This window comes from Chinchilla lanigera, unplaced genomic scaffold, assembly GCF_000276665.1.
Source record: "Chinchilla lanigera isolate Chin_1 unplaced genomic scaffold, ChiLan1.0 scaffold00015, whole genome shotgun sequence".
NCBI lineage: Eukaryota > Metazoa > Chordata > Mammalia > Rodentia > Chinchillidae > Chinchilla > Chinchilla lanigera.
This window is the reverse complement of record NW_004955416.1, coordinates 9,638,580-9,659,565: the sequence shown is the minus strand read 5'-3', so window position 1 is coordinate 9,659,565 and position 20,986 is coordinate 9,638,580. Positions and strand designations below refer to the sequence as shown.

At 36.9% G+C, this 20,986-nt stretch overlaps 1 protein-coding gene across 4 annotated transcripts in view; it reads left to right on the top strand.

Annotated features, from left to right (window-relative positions):
• Ubr1 (ubiquitin protein ligase E3 component n-recognin 1) overlaps positions 1–20,986 on the top strand; it is a 159,924-nt gene that overhangs the window by 71,986 nt on the left and 66,952 nt on the right. For 3 of the 4 annotated variants that reach the window (XM_005381366.2, XM_013512444.1, XM_013512445.1), the window contains exons 13-23: positions 2,341–2,440; positions 3,151–3,279; positions 6,468–6,648; positions 9,645–9,706; positions 10,078–10,188; positions 11,061–11,126; positions 11,643–11,744; positions 13,525–13,588; positions 17,023–17,147; positions 19,443–19,495; positions 20,622–20,724. In XM_005381366.2, coding sequence (XP_005381423.1) covers positions 2,341–2,440; positions 3,151–3,279; positions 6,468–6,648; positions 9,645–9,706; positions 10,078–10,188; positions 11,061–11,126; positions 11,643–11,744; positions 13,525–13,588; positions 17,023–17,147; positions 19,443–19,495; positions 20,622–20,724 — 1,096 coding nt within the window. The remainder of the gene's footprint in view (positions 1–2,340; positions 2,441–3,150; positions 3,280–6,467; positions 6,649–9,644; positions 9,707–10,077; positions 10,189–11,060; positions 11,127–11,642; positions 11,745–13,524; positions 13,589–17,022; positions 17,148–19,442; positions 19,496–20,621; positions 20,725–20,986) is intronic. The other variant, XM_013512443.1, reaches the window with a different exon arrangement.

Here is a 20,986-nt window from a genome sequence, read left to right as displayed (position 1 = left end):
GTTTGGTGCATGGTGATAGACTTGGGTCTATTTTCAGTCTTTGGCAGGTAGCAAGCCAATGTTCCCAGGACCATTTAGTAAATGATAGCCATTTAGGCTATCATTCTCCCAGTGAGTTTGTTTGGCCCCTTTATCAAAGATTAAGTGGCTGAGTGTGTTTTTGGTTGTGGCTATTTCTTCCAGTCTGTTCCATTGATCCTCAAGTCTGTTTTTAGGTGACTGGCTGATTTCTTGATGATAGCCATTCTTTCTGTGGTGAGATGGAATCTCAGTGTTTAGTTTGCATCTCTCAAATGACTAGTTATGTTGAACATTTTTTAATATATTTGCTGTTTCTATTTCATCTGAGAAGTCTATTCATCTCAAATGCCCATTTTTGGATTGGGTCTTTAAATTTGGGGATCTGATTTTTTTTAGTTCTTTATATATTCTAGATAGTAACCTGTAGTCTGAGGAACAGCTGGCAAATTTTTTTCCCCACACTTTGGGTTATTTCTCTACTCTGTTGATTGTTTCACTTGCTGTGCAAAAACTTTTTTTAGTGAGATCCCAGTTGATTCTTTGTGATAATTCCTATGTGATCAGGGTTTTGTTGATAAAATCTTTGCCTACACCAATGTCTTCAAGAGTTCTACTTATTCTATATTCATCAGATTTAATGTTTCTGCTTTAATATTTAGATCTTTGATCCATTTTGATTTTAGTTTAGTGCATAGTGAAAGATATGGATCTAATTTTAATCCACTGACATGTGGAAAACCAGTTTTTCCTTCACCATTTATTAAAGAGGGTATCTTTCTCCCAGTAAATGTGTTTGGCACCTTTGTCAAAGATAAGGTGGCTGAGTGTGTCTAAAGTTGTTTCTGCATTTTCTAATCTATTCCATTGATTGTTGGGTCTTTTTTTTTTTTTTCTAGTACCATGCTGTTTTTATTGCAGTGTCTTTGTAGTATAATTTCTAGTCTGGGATTATGACGCCCCCCTGCCTGGCCTTTGTTGCCTAGAACTGCCTTTGCTATTCTAGGTCTCTTCTGTTTCCAAATGAATTTTAGGATTGTTTTCTCTAATTGTGTGAGATATGCTGTTGGAATTTCTATTGGAGTTGCATTAAATCTGTATAACAACTTTGGAAGACTGGCCATTTTCACTATATTGGTTATTCCTACCCAAGAAGAAGGAACATCTTTCCATTTTCTGATAGTTTCTTCCATCTCCTTTTTAGAGTAGCATAGTTTTCAATGTAGGGGGCCGGGGGTATAGCTCAGCAGCACAAGCACCTGCCCAGCAAGCACGAGGTGCTGAGTTCAATTTCTGGTACAAAAAAAGAGAGAAATGTAGTTTTCAATGTAGAGGTCTTTTATTTCCTTCATTAGATTGATTCCTAGGTATTTCTTTTTGGGGGATGCTGTTGGGAAAGGTCATTTCACTAATTTATCTCTCAGTGACTGTTACTCGTGTACTGGAAGGCCATTGATTTTTGAGTGTTGACTTTGTATCCAGCTATGTCACCAAATTTGATTATTAAATCTAGAAGTCTTTTTGTGCAGCTTTTTGGGTCTTCTATTTAGAGTATCATGTTATCCACAAATAATGATGTTACCTTCTTTCTTTCCTATCCTTTTTGCTTTTATTTCTTTCTTGTCTAATTTGTCTGGCTAATGTTTCCATAACTGTATTGAATAAGAGTGGTGACAGTGGACATCCTTGTCTTGTTCCTGATTTTAGAGTGAAAGCTTTCAGCTTTTGTCCATTCCATGTGATGTTGGCTGTTGGTTTGTCATAGATGGCTTTTATCAAATTGAGATAAAGACCATCTATTCCAATTTTCTGTAGGATTTTTATCATCAGTGGTTGTTGGACTTTGTCAGATGCTTTTCCTGTGTCTGTTGAGATGATCATATGATTTTTGTCTTTGACTCTGTTAATATGATACATTACATTTATTCATTTATGTATGTTGTACCATCCTTGCATTTCTGGAATGAATCCTACTTGGTCATGGTGTATAATCTTGATGATTTTACTGCATTCTGTTTGCCAGTATCTTATTGCGGATTTTTGCATCAATGCTCATTTGGGAGATTGGTTTATAGTTTCCTTTCTTAGTTGGGTCCTTCTCTGGTAGCCTTATCTTTAATATTTTCTTGTAGAGTATTCCCAGAGTTTGCTGTTTGTATGTAAAGTAAAGGTAAATAAACAATTCTAGCTCTTTTCAGTGCTTCTATTTTTAAGAAATTAGAATATGTAATTCTGATAAGACATCATTGTCTATAACCTGAGAACTTTATAATATCTCAAGACAGAAATGAAATATTCCTTTGTTTTTTTTTAAAATGATAGGTATATCCTGATCAGCAAGCCCACAGTATGGACAGAAAGATTAAGAATACAGTTCCTTGAAGGCTTTCGATCTTTTTTGAAGATTCTTACCTGTATGCAGGTATTGTATTGAGAGAATTTTATTTTTAAAAGTTAGTGTTAAAAACTTAGTGTTGTTATTGCTGCTGTTGGTTTTTTCCTCTTCCTCTTCCTGCTCTCATTTCCTTCCTCCTTTTTCCTCCCTCCTCCTTTCTTTCCTCATTCTCTTCCTTGTCTCTTCCCTTCCTCTTCCTTCTTCCTCCTTCTGCTTCTTTGAAAATAGTGTATTTTTTATTAGAGAAATTTTATCTAGCAAAATAGAAATGAGATTTAAACATTGACTAATTAATCTGAATTTTATCTTTTATACTGTAGTTTACTGTTCCTAATACTATTAATACTTATTGAATGTTTGTCATGTGATAAATGTATAGTAAGATTTTATATGCATTATCTCTTTTGAGTCTTATACCAATATTTTGAGGTAGTTGGCTGTTATTATTCTCATTTTACATATAAGGATGGAAGCTTAAAAATAATTTACCCAGCATCATGTAACTTGGCCTGACACACAGCAAGACAGAGAGAGCTGATATTTACAGATAGGTGTTTTTTTCCTGAGGTATAACCCTAATAGGTGGTATGTGAACTTCTGTATTCTGACCTAGTATAACAACCATCTAAAAGTTAAAATACTATGCATTTATAAATACGAATGCTGACAGTTTTATATTTTGCCAGTACAGGAGCAAAGAAAGCGGGTCATATGTGTTGCCCAATCTTTTCTTATAGGGAATGGAAGAAATCAGAAGACAGGTCGGGCAGCACATTGAAGTAGATCCTGACTGGGAGGCTGCCATTGCTATACAGATGCAATTGAAAAATATTTTACTCATGTTCCAAGAGTGGTGTGCCTGTGAGGTAAGTAAGATATGTTACTAGAAACATTGCCTTTTTGAGTGCTCTAATAGCTACTGTTTTATATTGGAGCTTCTTTGATGTAAATTTTTATTGTATGTTTAGTATACATTTCTTAGATACTTAAACTTGTCCTATTAAATTTAGAGGAAAAGTCTGCTCTTTCATACTTGATTAGAAAATGTGCCTCAGGGTGGCTGTGCTTGTTTAGAGGAAATATGGTATTATTTTCAACCGGGCATGGTGTTGCAAGCCTGTAATCCCAGCACTCTGGAGGCTGAGAAGGATCCCTGTGAGTTTGAGGCCAGCCTGGGCTACCTAGTGAGTAAATCAGTGAAATGTGCTATCAAGCACCTCTTCATACACATTTATTTATTTGGAAATGAATATTAATATAGTAATTAAGATCATATAGATTTTTAAAATATTTCAGGAATAGAAAGGAGTGAATATTTATTCAATCAAGAGCTTTAGTACATGTGTTAGACCATGTAAAATCCTAATAAACGTACTTAATAATTTTTGAAAATTAATTTTCAAATACAGAAGTAATGTAGTTTCTGAAGAAACAATTTAGATTATGACCTTTAAATACACTAACACTGCTGCAGCTTCTCATTGGGGAAAATGACCTAATTTATTTTCTTTCTAAGGAAAGTGACATTACCTGATAGAGATTGCTGTGTGTCCTCCAGTTCCTCTGTACCTTTGTCACCATCATCTGTGCACTGACCAGGTTTTACTACTGTCTCCTCTTTGTCTTTCTTTCTAAAACCAGTGATCTACCTGCACTTGGGTTCCACCTGGTAACAGCTTTCTCCTGGAGTTCGCCTCTGCAGTTGTCTCTACTTGAATTTCTAGTTCTTTCACTTACCTCTAAATACACAGGCTCTCCTGCCCATAAACGCAATAATAAGCCCCCCGCTTTGCCTTTGCTACTTCCAAACAACATGCTCCCTGTCTTCCTCTTCTCTTTTGCTCACAGGTGCCAAAACACTCACCCTCATAGACAAAATAGACTTTAATCTAGCACAGTAGCTTTGTATACCAATAAGCAAGGAAATATTTCCCAACAAGTACAGCGCTGCTCCGTGATTTTTCATTCATGAAATGGCGTGCACAGTTGCTGAGAGAGGGGACCCAGGTGCGTGTTGGTTATCATCGCACCTCCCAAACCTGAAATCATCTACATGTGCCGTCTTCACTCATTAGGTCCTTATACAGCGAAGCGTCAGAGTTTCCGTCTTCCAGTTTACTAGAACTATGTTTATATAAAAACTGTAACCAAAGTTAGAGGTCTTTTCTTGGTCCCCATCTTCCTTCCTGTAGACATGTAGTCAGTTAAGTATCTTAGTCTTCTCATACGTTTCTTTCTAATTTTCATAGTACTGTGCTATCCGAATACTTCTGCTTTTAGTTACCGATATCAGTCAGTGACTGAGTTTTTTTTTTTACCTTCCCTTGTTCTTTTGTTTTGTTTTGGTTTGGTTTTTTTCCGGTAGTGGGAATCAAACTCACAGCCTTGTGCTTGCCAGGCAGGCGCTGTGCCGCTGAGCTAAATCCCCAGCCCCCCACCTTCCCTTGTTCTATTGATGGTGCTGCTGCATTCATCCATATAGGAAATCCCAGAATCATTGTGTTCTGTGTGTTTGATGTTAACAGATGTTTTGAGAAGAAAAATGTTCTAGGTTCACGTAATGTGAAATCCCGGGTTAAAATGGCAGGATGTTTTTAAGCTATGAAACTTCTCACACCTTTTAATCAACATACTAATGTTTTATTTTGCTTTTTGAGACAGGATCTCGAGATGTAGTCCAGGCCAACATGCTAATTTTTAAGAGGCATGTTTCCAAAATTTGTCTGGGCATGTCATTCCTTTTTCAAGATAAAACCAGTGACAGAAACACTGTGTTCAGAGTGACCTGAATGACCTTTGACTCCTCTCTTTTACTGTTCTCACTTGGATGTTTGATTCTTCATCATTCCTGTTCATTCGCTTATCTCCTAACTTTACCTTCTCCAGTCAGTCACTCTGAGTGACACACATTAACTTTTCTTAAAGCAGAGTGTTGATTACATTGCTCTTCAATGTGCAGTGTGATGAACACGCCATTGGTGTGTTTGTAAGCTAGAACCAAGGAATATTTCCAGTTTAATTCTATCGATAAAACTTTTAGTTTGTCTAGCTTACATTTCCCTCTGGTGCCTTAACAGAGATGTGTTTTCCCTTATTTTTTGTGTTTGTTTATTCTACTTCACTGCTTACAGTGCCACTTTTTTCTCATCTTTCCCCATACTTAAATTATGGGGTTTCTTGTTTTGTGGGTTTGTCTTATGATTGATGCTGGAGGTTGAACCCAGGGCCTTGCACATGTTAAGCACATGCTCTCTTGCTTTGCTGAATTCTGCATATTCTTTTAGAGGCCACTCAAAAGCTGCTTTAACAAACATGTCTTCCAAATTGTTTGTGATTGTTTTCTTTTTGTTGTTGTTGGGTTTTTTTTGTTTTTCTTCCAGTACCAGGAATAGAACTTACGACCTTGCACTTGCCAGGCAGGCGCTGTGCCGCTGAGCTAAATCCCCAGCCCCTGTGATTATTTTCTTTATCTTCTTAAGAAAATGAGTTTGTAGGGGCTGGGGATTTAGTTTAGTGGCACAGCACCTGTCTGGAAAGTGCAAGGTCATGAGTTCGACTCCCAGTACCAGAAAAAACAACAACAAAAAAAAAACAAAAAAAAAAAGAAAATGAGTGTGTAGCCTACCATGATGGTGCACATGGAAACTGTGACTCAGCACTCAGGAAGCTGAGGCAGGGGAATTCTATGAGTTGAGGTCAGCCTGGAATACACAGTGAGCTCAATGCCAGCCTGCACTCTTCATTACATAGAGAGATTCTGTCTCAAAGCACCCCCCAAAATATTTTGTGCCATTTAATGGTACTTAAAATTCTTTTTAATTTATTTATTTATTTATTTTTTCTCCGGTACCGGGAACCGAACTCACGACCTTGTGCTTGCCAGGAATATATATATATATATATATATTTTCCCCTCCTGGTATGCAGGTCTTGTGGAGATAGCTCTAATAATATACAGAATAACTTTTCACTCATATTTAATAAATATTTATTGAGTAATGAGTGCCAAAGCAGCTACTTTGTTGACATATTTGCATTTTTACTTTCTCTTCAGGAAGAACTCTTACTAGTGGCTTATAAAGAATGTCACAAAGCTGTGATGAGGTGCAGTACAAGTTTCACAACTGGTAGCAAGACAGTGGTACAGCTGTGTGGTCATACTTTGGAAACTAAGTCTTACAGAGTATCTGAGGATCTCGTAAGCATACATCTGCCTCTCTCTAGGACTCTTGCTGGTAAGTATTTCCTTTTTATGCATTTGAGATAGCTGTTATTAAAGATATACGCAAATAAAGATATACAGATTAGTAATTCTCTTTCTGTTCTGTGGTTAGTATGTTCAGACGTGCTCAGACCAGATCGTGTAGTTAGGGCTATCATTGTCACTTCAAGGAGCCGTAGCCACAACCCTCATTTAAGGGTATTTATTTACCTGGGCAACTTTTCATCAGGTCATCTGATAGGTCCCTAGAGTATATACTTAAAGGCTGACTGCAACTCCCCTCCCTACCAAATTTAAATATAATGAATTCTTGGCATTGGTTTTAACTTCCTCTCTGGCTAATTTCACCATGAACAATCTATCAATTTTTCTTCATCACTAAAAGAAAAATCATAGATTTTCTTTAGTTATTTGAATGTTCATGTAAATTATCTATTTACCTGTCATCCTTTTTTTGAACAACTTTATCAAAGTGCAAATATGTTTATATTTTAATTGTGGCAAAATATATGTAACATAAAATTCATCATTTTTAAGTATGTATTGGCCTTAGGTGCATTCACATTGTTGTATAACCACTACCACCATCCAGCTACAAAACCTGTGTAACTTTCAAAACTGACATATGATGATATTGAAGTGATAGCTGTCTGTTACCCTCTGCACACAGTCTCTGGCAGCTGCCGCTCTACATTCTGTCTCCACTTAACTACTCTGGGTACTGATGATAAGAGGAATCATACAGTATTATCCTTTTGTGACTGGCTTATTTCATTTAGGATAATATTATCGAGATTCATCCATGTTGCAGTATGTGTTGGGATTTCATTCCTTTTTAAGACTCCATTTGCCAGGTGTGCTGGCGCACTCCTGTAATCCAGCACTCAGGAGTCTGAGGCAGGAGGAGGATCGTTGTGAGTTTGAGATCAGCCTGGGCTACAAAGTGAGCTCAAGGCCAGCCTGAACTGCATAGCGAGACCCTGTCTCAAAAAAACTCCATTGTATGATATTTTGTTCAGCTGCTCATCTATTGGTAGACATTTGAGTTGCTTCCTCATTTTGGCTATTGTGAATAACGCTGTTCATGAACATAAATATATGAATCTGTTCAAGCCTTTGCTTTCAATTCTTTTGGTATGTATCCGGAAAGGAGCTGCTGGATCACACGGGAATTCTGTGTTTAATTTTTTTGTGGAACTACCATCCTGTTTCCATAACAGCTCGCACCAGTAGTGTACAAGGGTTCCAGTTTGTTCACATCCTTGCTAACACTTGTTATTTTGTGTTTATTTTTGTTAATAATAACCATTCTCATTTTGATAGTATTTGTAAATGGTATTTCAATGGTATTTCAGTGTGTATTTCCTTAGTGATTGCTGATGCTGAGCATCTTTTCAGAAGGTTATTGGTTTGTTATGTCTGTTTTGGAGAAATAGCTATTCAGTTGCTTTGCTCAGTATTTATTAGGGGTTGTTTTTTTTTTTTTTTTGCGGGGTCAGGGGGTCATGGTGGCTTTTTTCTGGTACCGGGAATGGAACTCCCGATCTTGCGCTTGCCAGGCAGGTGCTGTGCCGCTGAGCTAAACCCCCAGCCCCTAGGGTTTGTTTTTTTACTGCTCAGTTGTCAGAGTTTTTGTATGTTATGGATATCACCTGTTCATCAGATATATGATATGCCAGTACATTTTGTCATACTATAGGGTGTCTTTCAATGTTGATCGTGTTCTTTGATACCGGGGGTTTTTGGTGTAGTCCAATTTATCTATTTTATCTTATTTTTTTGGAGACATCTAACTATGTATTTCAGGCTGGCCTTGAACTTGTGGCAGTTTTCCTGGCCTTAGCCTCCCAAGTGCTAGAAGTACAGGCATATGCCACTACACCTAGCAAGTTTTTATATATGGTGTCTTTGACATCATGTGATTTTATTTTAATTCTATTTTTAAAGTACTTAGAATAACCACAGAAAGAATGATCATTATCAAGAAATCAAAGAATAACAAGTGTTGATGAGGCAGCAAGAAAAAGGAAACCTTCTACACAGTTAGTGGGAACATAAATTGGTACAGCTGCTATGGAAATCAGTGTGGAGATTCCTCAAGAAACTGATGTATTGGGCTAGGGATGTAGCTCAATGGCACAGTGCCTACTTGGCAAGCACAAGGTCGTGAGTTCGATTCCTGGTACCAAAACAAAACAAAATAAAACTGATGTGTTATGTACATGTACCAACTCCACACAAGGAGTGTAGTCATTATGTAATGCAAACATATACTAATAAAAACAGCATCTGACAAAATAAAAATACTTAGAATAGTTTTCAACTATTTTGATATCAAGAGCAGAATAAACATCTGGAGAGGCAGCGTGTCAGTTTTTTATAATGTATGAGTGTACCTTGCACAATATAGGATTTTAAGTGTTTTGGTAATACTCTGTTTCAAAATTAAATGTGAAAAGTTTGCATTTTAGACTGTCCTTTCTAAATTTAGTTCATGTACTTTTTTGGAGGAGAGAGGATGTTGATTGAACCCAGGGCCTCAAACATGCTAGGCAAACACTGTACCTCTGAGGTACACAACTAGCCTGGTAAATATACATTTAAATCTATCTTTCTTTCTTCTTTCTTTTTCTTTCTTTTCTTTCTTTTCTTTCTTTTCTTTCTTTCTTTTCTTTCTTTTCTTTCTTTTCTTTCTTTCTTTCTTTCTTTCTTTCTTTCTTTCTTTTTTTCTTCTCCCCCTCCCCCGGCTCTCTTTGTTTCTTTCTTTTTTTCTGTGTTTTGAGACAGGGTCTCACTATGTAGTACAGGCTGGCCTTGAACTCATTATGTAGCCTAGGCTGGCCTCAAACTCAGCATTCTTCCTGTCTCAGCCTCCCAAGTGCTGGGATTACAGGCATGTGCTATCATGCCTGACCAAATCCCCTTGTTTCTAAACTTAGTGTAGTACTAACTAGTAAATACACTAACTAGGGTTAATTGCTTTCTCATTTTCTCTTTTAAAAAATTTAGGTCTTCATGTACGTTTAAGCAGACTGGGTGCTGTTTCAAGACTGCATGAATTTGTACCTTTTGTAAGTGACTACACTAAATATTGATTTGCTTATATCATATTTTTGCCACAAGTTTTTGTTTGTTTTTTTCCAGTACCGGGGATTGAACTCATGACCTTGTGCTTGCGGGGCAGGCGCTGTGCCACTGAGCTAAATCCCTAGCCCCTATATCATATTTTTGAACACCCCTTTGTTGTTAAATGGAAAGAAAATATTTTGAAACCCAACTGTGTATATCCCATTGGAATATAAGTCACAGGGATTTGAAAGTTGTCTAGTTCAAACCTTCCATTTTACTGATGAGAAAAACTACTGAATAAATATGTAGTGTCATGACTGAAGTATACTTCAGCCCTACAAGAAATAATGGAATTGACCTTCCTGTGTTTCAGCAGGACTTGCAAGTAGAGGTGCTAGTGGAGTATCCTTTGCGTTGTCTGGTGTTGGTTGCCCAGGTAGTTGCTGAGATGTGGCGAAGAAATGGGCTGTCTCTCATTAGCCAGGTATGGTAAGGTCTGTTCTTCAATTCAGAGATGTGTTTTTGTTTTATGCAATTTTATCCCATGCCCTTAGATTTTGCTCAGAATTTGCTTTTATTCTCTTGTATAAATTCTTAGGAATGAAAATTTTAGGGACCATATAGATGTTTCTCTTTTGTCCTTTTACTGCTTGTCTTATCTTAAATTATTAAAGAAACTACGGTATTTAAGTGGACAGATGAGCTGAAAGCCGGTAGTACCATGAAAGTTTCCTGTATTTTTTGTTTGTATATATTTTTTTTCTCTGTCCTTAGAAGTTTCCTGTTGACATCGCTCTCTTTTAAGGGTTACCTTACTGAGAGGCCTTCAGTCTTCACATCATCTGTCTTAGTCAAAGGCTACTTCATAACTTTTCCTTCTGTTTTAGAGCCTATAAGGAGAAGTACTTTCCCTAAAAGGTGGGAAATAAGACTTGTAAAGTTACCACTTGGAAGAAAAATTGGTGTTATGATTAGAATGTAGAAATTGATTTACTTGTATTGAAATAGATATTTTAAATGTAGAAGAAATAAGTTTTTTGTCAAACATACTAAGAATAAAAGTAGAGCATTTTTAATTCTCAAGTCTGGTTTGTTTGTTTGTTTGTTTGTTTTGTGGTGCTGGGAGCTGAACCTGGGCCTTGTGTGTGCTGGGCAGGCATCTTACTGCTGAGTGACATCCCCGTGCCACGCTTCCCAGTTTATCCTCACAAATCCCTTAAAATGATTCCTGGATTTACAACTTAACTTCTTGCCACCATGGGGTCCCAGGGGTTTCTAACAAAGTTTTAAGAATAGATTTTGTTGAGAAATTTGTTTGAAATAAATCTTTTAGCATCTACCTACCTTTATTTATAGGTATTTTATTACCAAGATGTGAAGTGCAGAGAAGAAATGTATGATAAAGATATTATCATGCTTCAGGTACCTGTTTAAATTATGTTTCATGTTTATGCCTTAATCTACCTCCTAAATTTCTTGTGATGAGAAGAGATTATAACTTATTTTTAAAATTAATTTTATTGGTACATTTTTGATGTACATTATGATCACATTCACCATAGGGAATTTGTACCTGTACATAATGTATCTTGATTCTGCCAGGTATAGTGGCACACGCCTATAATCCTAGCACTTGGGAGGGTGAGGCAGGAGGATCACTGGGAGTCTAAGGCTGGTCTTGGCTACATAGTGAATTCAAGGCTGGTCTGAACTACATGGCGAGACCCTGTCTCAAAAAGTAAAAAAATCTTAATTCTTCTTTTTTCCTATAGTTTATTAAGTTGAATTTTCTTCATCATTAAACTGACTAGGATAGCAAAGAAATAGAGGAGGCTGCTACATTATTTTCTGTAATCTGTATAATTTTCTGGTGCTAATAGAGAAAAGTAGTTTCTCTGTTTAATATAGAAGAAATGTGATACTGTGTTTCATTCACAGATCGGTGCATCTTTAATGGACCCCAACAAGTTCTTGTTACTAATACTTCAGAGGTATGAGCTTGCTGATGCTTTTACCAAGACCATATCTACAAAAGACCAGGTAAGCAAGAGAAAATGACATATAAATTAGTCTGAGGAAGATATTATTGAACTATTTTCAAGTTTATTTCTTTATGTATAGAGTTGGCCCTGTGTTTGTGTTGGTTCTGTGTCCACAAATTCAACCTATCAGAGATTCCCCCTCAAAAAATTTAATCTGTACTAATGTACAGACTTCTCTCCTTAGTCTCAAACTATTACAGTATAATATGACATAACATTTATGTCATATTAGGTATCATAATAATCTAGAGATGAAGTAAAGTACCGTCAATACATACACACACACAGATTCTTTTCACTCCAGAAAAGTTAGACTGTATAGATCAACAAAGGGAAAAATACCACGTGAAATACTGCCTTCAGAAAATAAAGTATTGGTGAGCCAGAGATATAGCTTGGCAATGCATTGCCTGCCTAACACAAGGCCCTGGGTTCAATTCCTCATACCAAAAGAGAAGGAAAAAAAAGTGTCATTATCTTGTTTTTAAAGCAAAAATTATATCCTTCTGTATGTCCTGTTTTGTAAATTTGCTGCCTGTGTTTAACAAAATACTATGATTGTTTTATTCCTTGTCATTCAATAAATAAGCAGCTCTTATCATTTTAAATGTAGATCAGTGCCTGCCTGGCAAGCACAAGGTCCTGAGTTTGATTCTTGGCACAATAAATGAATGAATGAATGAATGTATTATACTTTAGTCTTCTGTTGCTAGCGAGGTTTTTCTAGTTTTTTGTTCTTACAGATATCTGCATCTCAATGTTTAAAACATTTGCCTAATTATGTTAAGATAAATTCTTAGAAGAGGATTTGAAGGATAAAACAGCATTCTCTTTAAGGCTCTTAATATATATATACATATCAAGAAATTGGTCTCAGAAAAGTTATTTCTGTTTAAACCCCAAATATGTACATTTCTAATAACACAATAGTTTAAATCTTTGTTGATCTAATAGATAATAATGACATTTTACTTGAACTGGCAGTTTTTAATTACCAGTGGCGTCGACTGTTTTAATTATTGTTAACTTTTGCAGGGGGACTGTGCATCATCAGTTCCTGTTCTTTAGTCTTATCCTGCTCTTTTAAAAGCTCCTTCGTAAGGACTGTTGACTCTCCCTTTATTGTACTGATTACATTTTGCACAATTTGTAACTTGCCTCATGATTTTTTGTGACATCTCTTGTTTTAGTATTTGAAGTACTACTTACAAGGTAACCCTTCACTGTTTTGAATTCGTGAAATCACATTCTTTCACTTTGGAAGCCCCTTGCAAAGTGCCAAAGAATAGGATATTACCTGCAAACTAATTTTCAGCCATGATACTTACTAAAAATAAATATCTGACTTGATACAGTACTTAAGTAAAAGGCGTGTTAGGGAAGGGTACTTTCATCATAAATATTTGAGACACCTTTCTCACTAGCCCAGTAAGAAGGAAGGTAATAGTAGAGGAAGAGTCAAAGATTAGAATTTGTTGACTTAGGATAAAAAATGATACGAGGATAATGATAAGGAAAACAGTGACAATATTAGCAGTTGTTCAGTATTTACATGCAAGGTATTGTGAACTTTTTTGGATTTCATGTCAAAAAAAGGAATTGTTAACTTCATAATTTGTATTGCTATGTTCTGAAAGGAAATACTAGACTGGAGGGACTGTGAGTCTGATATAGAACTGCATAAGGAGACCCTGCCTCAAAGACAAAAAAAAAGCAATGCATGTTTTATGGGGTTTTGGGTTCTTATGTAACTAATTTATTTGTTTTCAATTCTATAGGATTTGATTAAGCAGTATAATACATTAATAGAAGAAATGCTTCAGGTCCTCATCTATGTTGTAGGTAAGAGTAAAACAAAAATGTTTTGAAATATAACATAGATTACTTTTTATTTTTTATTTTGGTACTGGGAATCGAACTCAGGACCTTGTGCTTGCCAGGCAGGTGTTTATGTCACTGAGCTATATCCCCAGCCCACATGGGTTACTTTTTAGAGACAATGTTACGAGGACTGTAATTGATCGTTTCACTCCTCAAATACTACATAGAATATTAGAGATTAATGTGACTGGTTTGATAGGTTTGGCAACTCACCTTTTTTTTTTTTTTTTTTTTTTTTTTGGTTTTTTGGTTTTTCTCCGGTACCGGGAACCGGCAACTCACCTTTAAAGGAGCACAGATCTTACATTTTTAATTTTTAATGCCTTATTTATAATTTTATGAACTTTGAAGTTGTAGGATATAATTACCCCAGATAGAATTGTATTTTTAAGAACTTGCCCATTTAGTACTAAAAATTACATAAGTATATGAAACTTAAACATAACATAGTTCTAAGGAAAATTACTTTTATTATGTCATTGTGTTAAATTACTTTTCACAAATACTGGTCACACCTAGCATCATTGAGGTTAGTTAGGAAAAGAAAAAAAAATGTTCCTTGTTAGAAACAATGTTTATCAAGTTATTATGGCACTGACCTTCAGAAATGTGTTCTATATTTCAGCTGAAAGTAGTCTAAGTATTCTTTGCAGAAACAGTTACAAATTCCAACCTATTGAAGACAAACGTATTCTGTGTATATCATAGTTTTGATTTTACCAGTCGGGTGCATTTATTGCCATTATCTTGTTCTCAGCTTCCTGTTCTGGCTTCTTTTCTTTACTTTGCTGCACCAGACACTTGCGGGTTGTTCGTAGTTCCTGGTGAAGATTCTAGCCGGAACTTGTTTGTCAGGGAGCTAGTTATGGGACCAGTTGTTTTTCTCAGTACTAAACGTTGTCAACATTTCCACACTACGTTCTTCTGTATAGAATATTTCAGTAAGAAACAGCACCACAGAAGAGCAGATTAAAAATGTGTAAAAGATATCAAAATTTATTACATAGTTTACCAAACCATAAAAACTAGAAGAAAGTTTTGTGTGATATGAGAAATTTCTAATTGTTAATACTTGATGTATCCTGAGTATAAGTTCATTACTTTTAGAAATCGACATTTTTGTTTAAAAAACATCTCTGATTTTATAATGGGAAAAGCATTAAGAAGTAGCAAAATATTTGGATTAGGAATCAGGCTCTAGCTTGGCCTTGTTATCAACTGTCACTATCACGCCACTCATATTCTTTGACTCTCAGATTCCTGATTTGTAAAATGTAGAGTGAATCTACATGATCATTTTGTTTGTTTGTTTGTTTGTTTGTTTGTTTAAAATGGTCTGGCTATATAGTTCCCACTGGCTTTGAACTCACTTGTGTAGTGCAGACTGGCCTCAAACTCCCAGGGGTCCTTCTCCCTCAGCTTCCCAAGTCTGGGGGTTACAGGTGTGCACCACCATGCCTGGCTGCTATGTGATCTGTTAAGGTTGCTCTAGCACCAAAACTCACCCTTCAGTGAAAAAATTGTGAAAATTATGTGAAAGGCTTTACAGATGTAAAGATGAATGAGCCTACTGGAAACAAATTCACTTAAAAAGCAGTTTTTTGACAAACTTGTGGAATTCATCAGATCTCTTAAGAGTTTCTTATAGAAATCATAGGTCTTAGTACAGATGTTACAGTGGTGAGAATCAATGATTATACAGAGCCTGGTATTGTAAATGAGAAGCAATGAGAATCAGATGCCGTGGACACCAGAGATGTTTCTGTAGTTAACTAGGTTGCCTTTTTCCATTTGCAGTTTATCGCAATGAAAAGTGGACACCTGACTTTGTGGGCATTTCTGCAACACCAGTCATTCTTGATACATATTACTGTTTTTTTCATTTGACCATGTCTTGGTTACTTTTTTCTCGCTGCTGAGACAAAACACTCCATGCCCAAAATTAAGGAAGGAAAGGCTAAATAAGCCTAAATAAGCTTACAGTTTGTGGAGGCTTCAGTCTGTAATCATCTAGCTCCGAGGCAGGGTGGCAGGGCACAGGGGCAACACTTCAAGGCAGCACAACTCGACAAAAGCAGCAAGAGCAAAAACAGGGAGGGGGAAAGCAAGCCTCTTTTCCCTCCTTGTATTGTATGGGGGCTACCTGCCCACGTCCACACCATCTCCCTGCCCTCCTTGTGCACAGGCTCACATGTAGAACTGATGAGTCATTCACTTAGCCAAGCCTCTAGACTCCTCGAGTTGACATAACGTATCAACCACAACAAAGACATTTTTAAGTATTTTGCTTTTCATTTTTCACTTTATTGTTTCTTAAATAACTGTGGCAAGGTGCAGCCATAACTATGTAAGGACAGAAAATATTACTCAAAGATGAGACTTTAGTTCAGTCACTGAGGGGGCCTAGAGGAGTGCTACTTCAGTGTAAGAGAGCTTCAGGGACACAGCAGCAAGCTGAGACCTCTGTGGTTATTTATTTGTAACTCAAGGTTATGAGAACAAAGATGTAGAAGAAAGGCATTTACAACCTATTGTGTAGGAGTTTTGATCGGGAGAGGTCAGAGGTGGGATGGTTTGGCTCTGGATGATTTGTTACCTGAAACATGTCGACCTAGTTTAAGCAATCTGGTCAGGGCATCGGGACACAATGGCCAAAGCAAACATCTCTGACAACAAACTGCTTTGAATTGTGGTGACTGTTGTCTTGCGGATTTTGCTGTAAACTCTAACCAGGCATTCTAGAAGTCCCGAACTGTTGTCCAGAAAGTGTTCCTTTCTCAAATTCACTTCAGATACTCTTTTGGCTAGAGTCTCATCACAAATAGAGAAAGTTGTTGTTGTTTTGAGACAGGATCTGAAGTTCATTATGTAATCCATCCTGGGCCAGAGATGGAGCTCAGTGGCACAAGCGCCTGCCTGGCAAGCGCAAGGTCCCAAGTTTGATTCCCGGTACCAAAAAAAAAATCGATGCTGGCCTCAAATTTACAGTAATCCTCCTGTCTCAGCCTCCCGAGTGCCACACTCAGCGAGTAGAGACAATGTTGAGGAAGATCTTAAAAGAAAAGTTATTCAGTGATGGCCACTGATCGTTTACATGCCATCTACCTTGTTTTCTGGATTAGAAATAGAGGCTAATTAATTGAGGGATCTTGTTCTAGTGTGTGTGTGTGTGTACATAAATTAAGATACCTAGAGTCTCCTTCGGGTGACTCAGTTTTCCCCTTTGTCTTTCAATAAATAAGCTCTTGTTTAGAGTTGGGAAAATATTGGAATAATTTTTGGTCCCTTTCGCATAGAATAAATTTAATGCAATGCTCTCTATATAAATACTTCTGTTGGGGAGATATTTAAATAAAAACAATTAATTATTCTACTTTTTCTTTTCATTGTGTTAGGAGAGCGGTATGTACCTGGAGTGGGAAATGTGACCAAGGAAGAGGTCACAATGAGAGAAATCATTCACTTGCTTTGCATCGAACCCATGCCACACAGTGCCATTGCCAAGAATCTGCCCGAGAATGTAAGTCTGTCCTTATTTTTTTCTTGATTCACCTCAAGATGGCATAGTTTGTCTTTTTTCTTTATTGGAAGCTACTTCAAAATTTGGGGGAATATGTTAAGCAGAAAGCACTGTATTTTTATCTCATCTCTCAGTGGTGTAGGGGGCTGGGGATTTAGCTCAGCACCACAGCGCCTGCCTGGCAAGCACAAGATTGTGAGTTTGATTCCCACTACCGGAAAAAAAGCAAAAAAAAACCCAAAAAACAAAAAACAAAACAAAAAAACCTCTCAGTGGTGTAAACTTTAAGTCTAGGAAAAACTCCTTGACTTTTTGTTTACTTTAAATAGTATTTCACCCGAATAAAAAGGGCTCCCTGAAATACTGAGACTAATGGGGTAGCATGTTAATATGGGTCTTCTGCGAAGCAGATCTGAAGATAAAACATTAAGGCTTTGTATTAAAGTTATTAAGGAGCTGGGCGTGGTGGTACATTCCTGTAATCCCAGCACTCCGGAGGCTGAGGCAGGAAGATTGTCAAGAGTTTGAAGCCTGCCTGGGCTACATAGTGAGTTCAAGGCAAGCCTGAATTACGTAGTGAGACCTGGTCTCAAAAAACCAAAAGAAGAAAGAAAGAGAGAAGAAAAAAGAAAGGGAGAGAAAGAAAGGAAGAAAGGTAAATAGGAAGAAATGGGCAAGGCTGGGAGAGCCAACAGAGAATTGTGTAGATCTGATGCCTGTGAAAGAAAGTAGGAAGCATATTAAATAGAAGCATCCTGTGGAAAAATTTGTCTCATAGAATAGAGTAGTAATCACTAGTGACTAGAAGAGTAACAGGAAGCCAGATAGCTAGAGATTAGATGACAGGCACCAAAGTACAGGTAGAAAACAAGAACTAGTTCTAGTGATCTGTACTAACAATAGTCCCTGCTACTTGGCAGCCTGAGACAAGAGGATAACTTTGAGCCCAGGAAATTGGAGCTAACCTACATTGTGAGATCCTGCATCTCTTAAAAACTGAAAAATAAGCCAGGCATGGTAGTGCACACCTGTAATCCCAGCACTCGGGAGGCTGAGGCAGGAGGATCACTGAGTTTGAGGCCAGCCTGGGCTACATAAGCAAGTTCAAGGACAGCCTACACTACATTTTTTGAGACCTTGTCTCAAAAAATTTTTTCTTTAAATTAAAAAATAAAATAAAAAGCTGGGTGTGGTGGCACGTGCCTATAATCCCAGCACTTAGGAGGCTAAGATAGGAGGATCCTTGTGAATTTGAGACCAGCGTGGGCTATAAAGTGAGCTCAAGGCCAGCCTGAACTTCATAGTGAGACCCTGTCTCAAAAAGACAAAATAATAATAATAATACAATTTGAGATAATTTTTTTAAAAACTGAATAAATAAAATTTAAAAGAGAAAGCATTAGATTTCTTAGGTTTTTACAAGATTTTAGGTATTTATAAACAACATCTGTAAACTTTTTGTAGTAGCTTCGCTAGGTCCTTATCCTGACTTCACAAAAAAATAGAATTCAGGGGCTGGGGATTTAGCTCAGCGGCAAAAGCGCCTGCCTGGCAAGCGCAAGGTCGTGAGTTCGGTTCCCGGTACCGGAGAAAAACCCAAAAAAAAACCAAACAAACAAAAAAAAAAATAGAATTCAGTCTTCAAGGAAATGTTCAGGCCAACCAACAAAAAACTATTATAATTGCAGAACATCCATATGTGTGTTTTGATTCGAATTGGGTCCCCTTTATTTGGTTACCTTGGATTTAGGGATTAGTAGAGCATGATCATGTCCCCAAATGTGGGTAATGACAGTATTACATAAAAAATGCTTCTCTTTGGACTGTTGGCAGTGGGTGTGTGCGTATGTCAGTTTGTGTGTGTGTGTGTGTGTGTGTGTGTGTGTGTACATGTACACACAAGGATGCGTAGTGGGAATCTAAAGACAAACATTTCTTCCTTATACAAATTATACATACATCTTAGATCTTAATTTCTAAGAAATCAGTCTATCAAACACAGCTAATCAGTATTAGATGTGATGTTTTTATACTGAAAATTGATCTTTTATTTTTTGTTTATGAAGTACTTTTGAGGTGCAATTAAAAATGTATTTCATCTGGGCGTGGTGGCACACGCCTGTAATCGCAGCTCTTGGGAGGCTGAGGAAGGAGGATTGCCACAAATTGGAAGCCAGCTTGGGCTACAAAATGAGTTCAAAGCTAGCCTGAACAACATAGCAAGACCGTGTCTCAAAAAAAAAAAATGTATTTCAATACATAAAGGTAAAAATGATAAAAATATTGTTTCAACAGGAAAATAATGAAACTGGCTTGGAGAATGTCATAAACAAAGTCGCCACATTTAAGTAAGTGCTTAATGTTTGTACTTCTTCTAAGGGGTAGAGTGATCTTCTTCTTACACTTTGGGTACTTTGTAGAAACCTGAAGTTCTCGCCAGACTCCCAGTACTAGGGATGGACTGCAGATTAGAAGTGTTCGCCTAAGAGCCACTCGGTGGCCCTGAGTACATGTTTGCTGAAGAATGAGTTTGAGGGGAGATAAATGAAAAGTACCTATTTGTGATACTTGGTGATTTAGACAGCAAATTAATAACCTTTGTCTTACTATTTGGAAGCCATGACTTTATTCATTGTTCTGTAAATTTTTATTTTCTTATTTCAGTTTTCTCCAGTAGAATTAGAAAATTTATAAATCTTTCCTTTTTAAATGGAAATAAGATTTTAATTGGATTAGTTCTTCAAATTTGAAAAACTCATACCAGAGTGAGTTTCTGCTTACTATAGTGTTATGTTTATAGATAAGTCACTGTGTTCATTTAACTTATAAAATAACCTAGAGCTTTTTTTATGTTGTAATGATGTTGAGCAATATATTTGACTTAAGATTCAGACAGAAACCCAAAGCTGTTGAACCAAAATAAACCTTTCCTCGAACGAAAAGAGGAGGAGGGGAGGGGAGGAGAGAGAGAGAAAAGAGACCTGTTGGTGCTTTTCCTTAGAGTACTGTGGAGAAGACTCAGCACTGCTGTCGTGCACAGTGTGCGGGGGAACATGAAACCTCCCTGCCATTTAGACTTGACCGTAGGCAATACAGCGTGTGATAGAGTAGCAGGCAGTCTCTAGAGTCCAGAGGCTATAAAAGAAGCCTGGGCCGGGGATGTGGCTCGGCACAGCGCCTGCCTGGCAAGCGTGAGGGCCTGAGTTCAATTCCCGGTACCAAAAAAAAAAAATAACAAGTTTGAAGAATTTAAGTAAGTTTGGGATCATAGCTAGAAAATATTAAAAAAACAAAAAACTCTTTAAAAAAAAAAAGAACACATCTTAACTGTTGTTAGGACTTTGTATTAGCAATGTAAGTTTTAAAATCTGTATGTTCTAACTTTTAGATTAACTTTTAGGTTCTTATTTTTTGTCTTTTTTTCTGTACTATTAAGAATACTTCGGTTCACTTCTGTATTTTCCATCTATTTAGGAAACCAGGCGTATCAGGCCATGGAGTTTATGAACTGAAAGATGAATCACTGAAAGACTTTAATATGTACTTTTATCATTACTCCAAAACGCAGCATAGTAAGGTAGGAGAAAATATGCTTTTCAGTAAATCAACATAAAATGCTTTATGTTTTGTAAATCCATAGAAAAATTCCCAAGTCTTCTGTAGTTTTATGCTGGTTCTCATTAGTAGAATGCATGCTGTCCCCCAAGAGATTAAAATTAAATCAGTAATCTTATTTAGTGTACAGACAGTGTTCTTTGGGTCTGTATATATTAGAAATGTCTTTGATTCTGTCTTTAGGGAAAGAGGGTTTGATGAAGTATACTCTTTCATGATTTCAC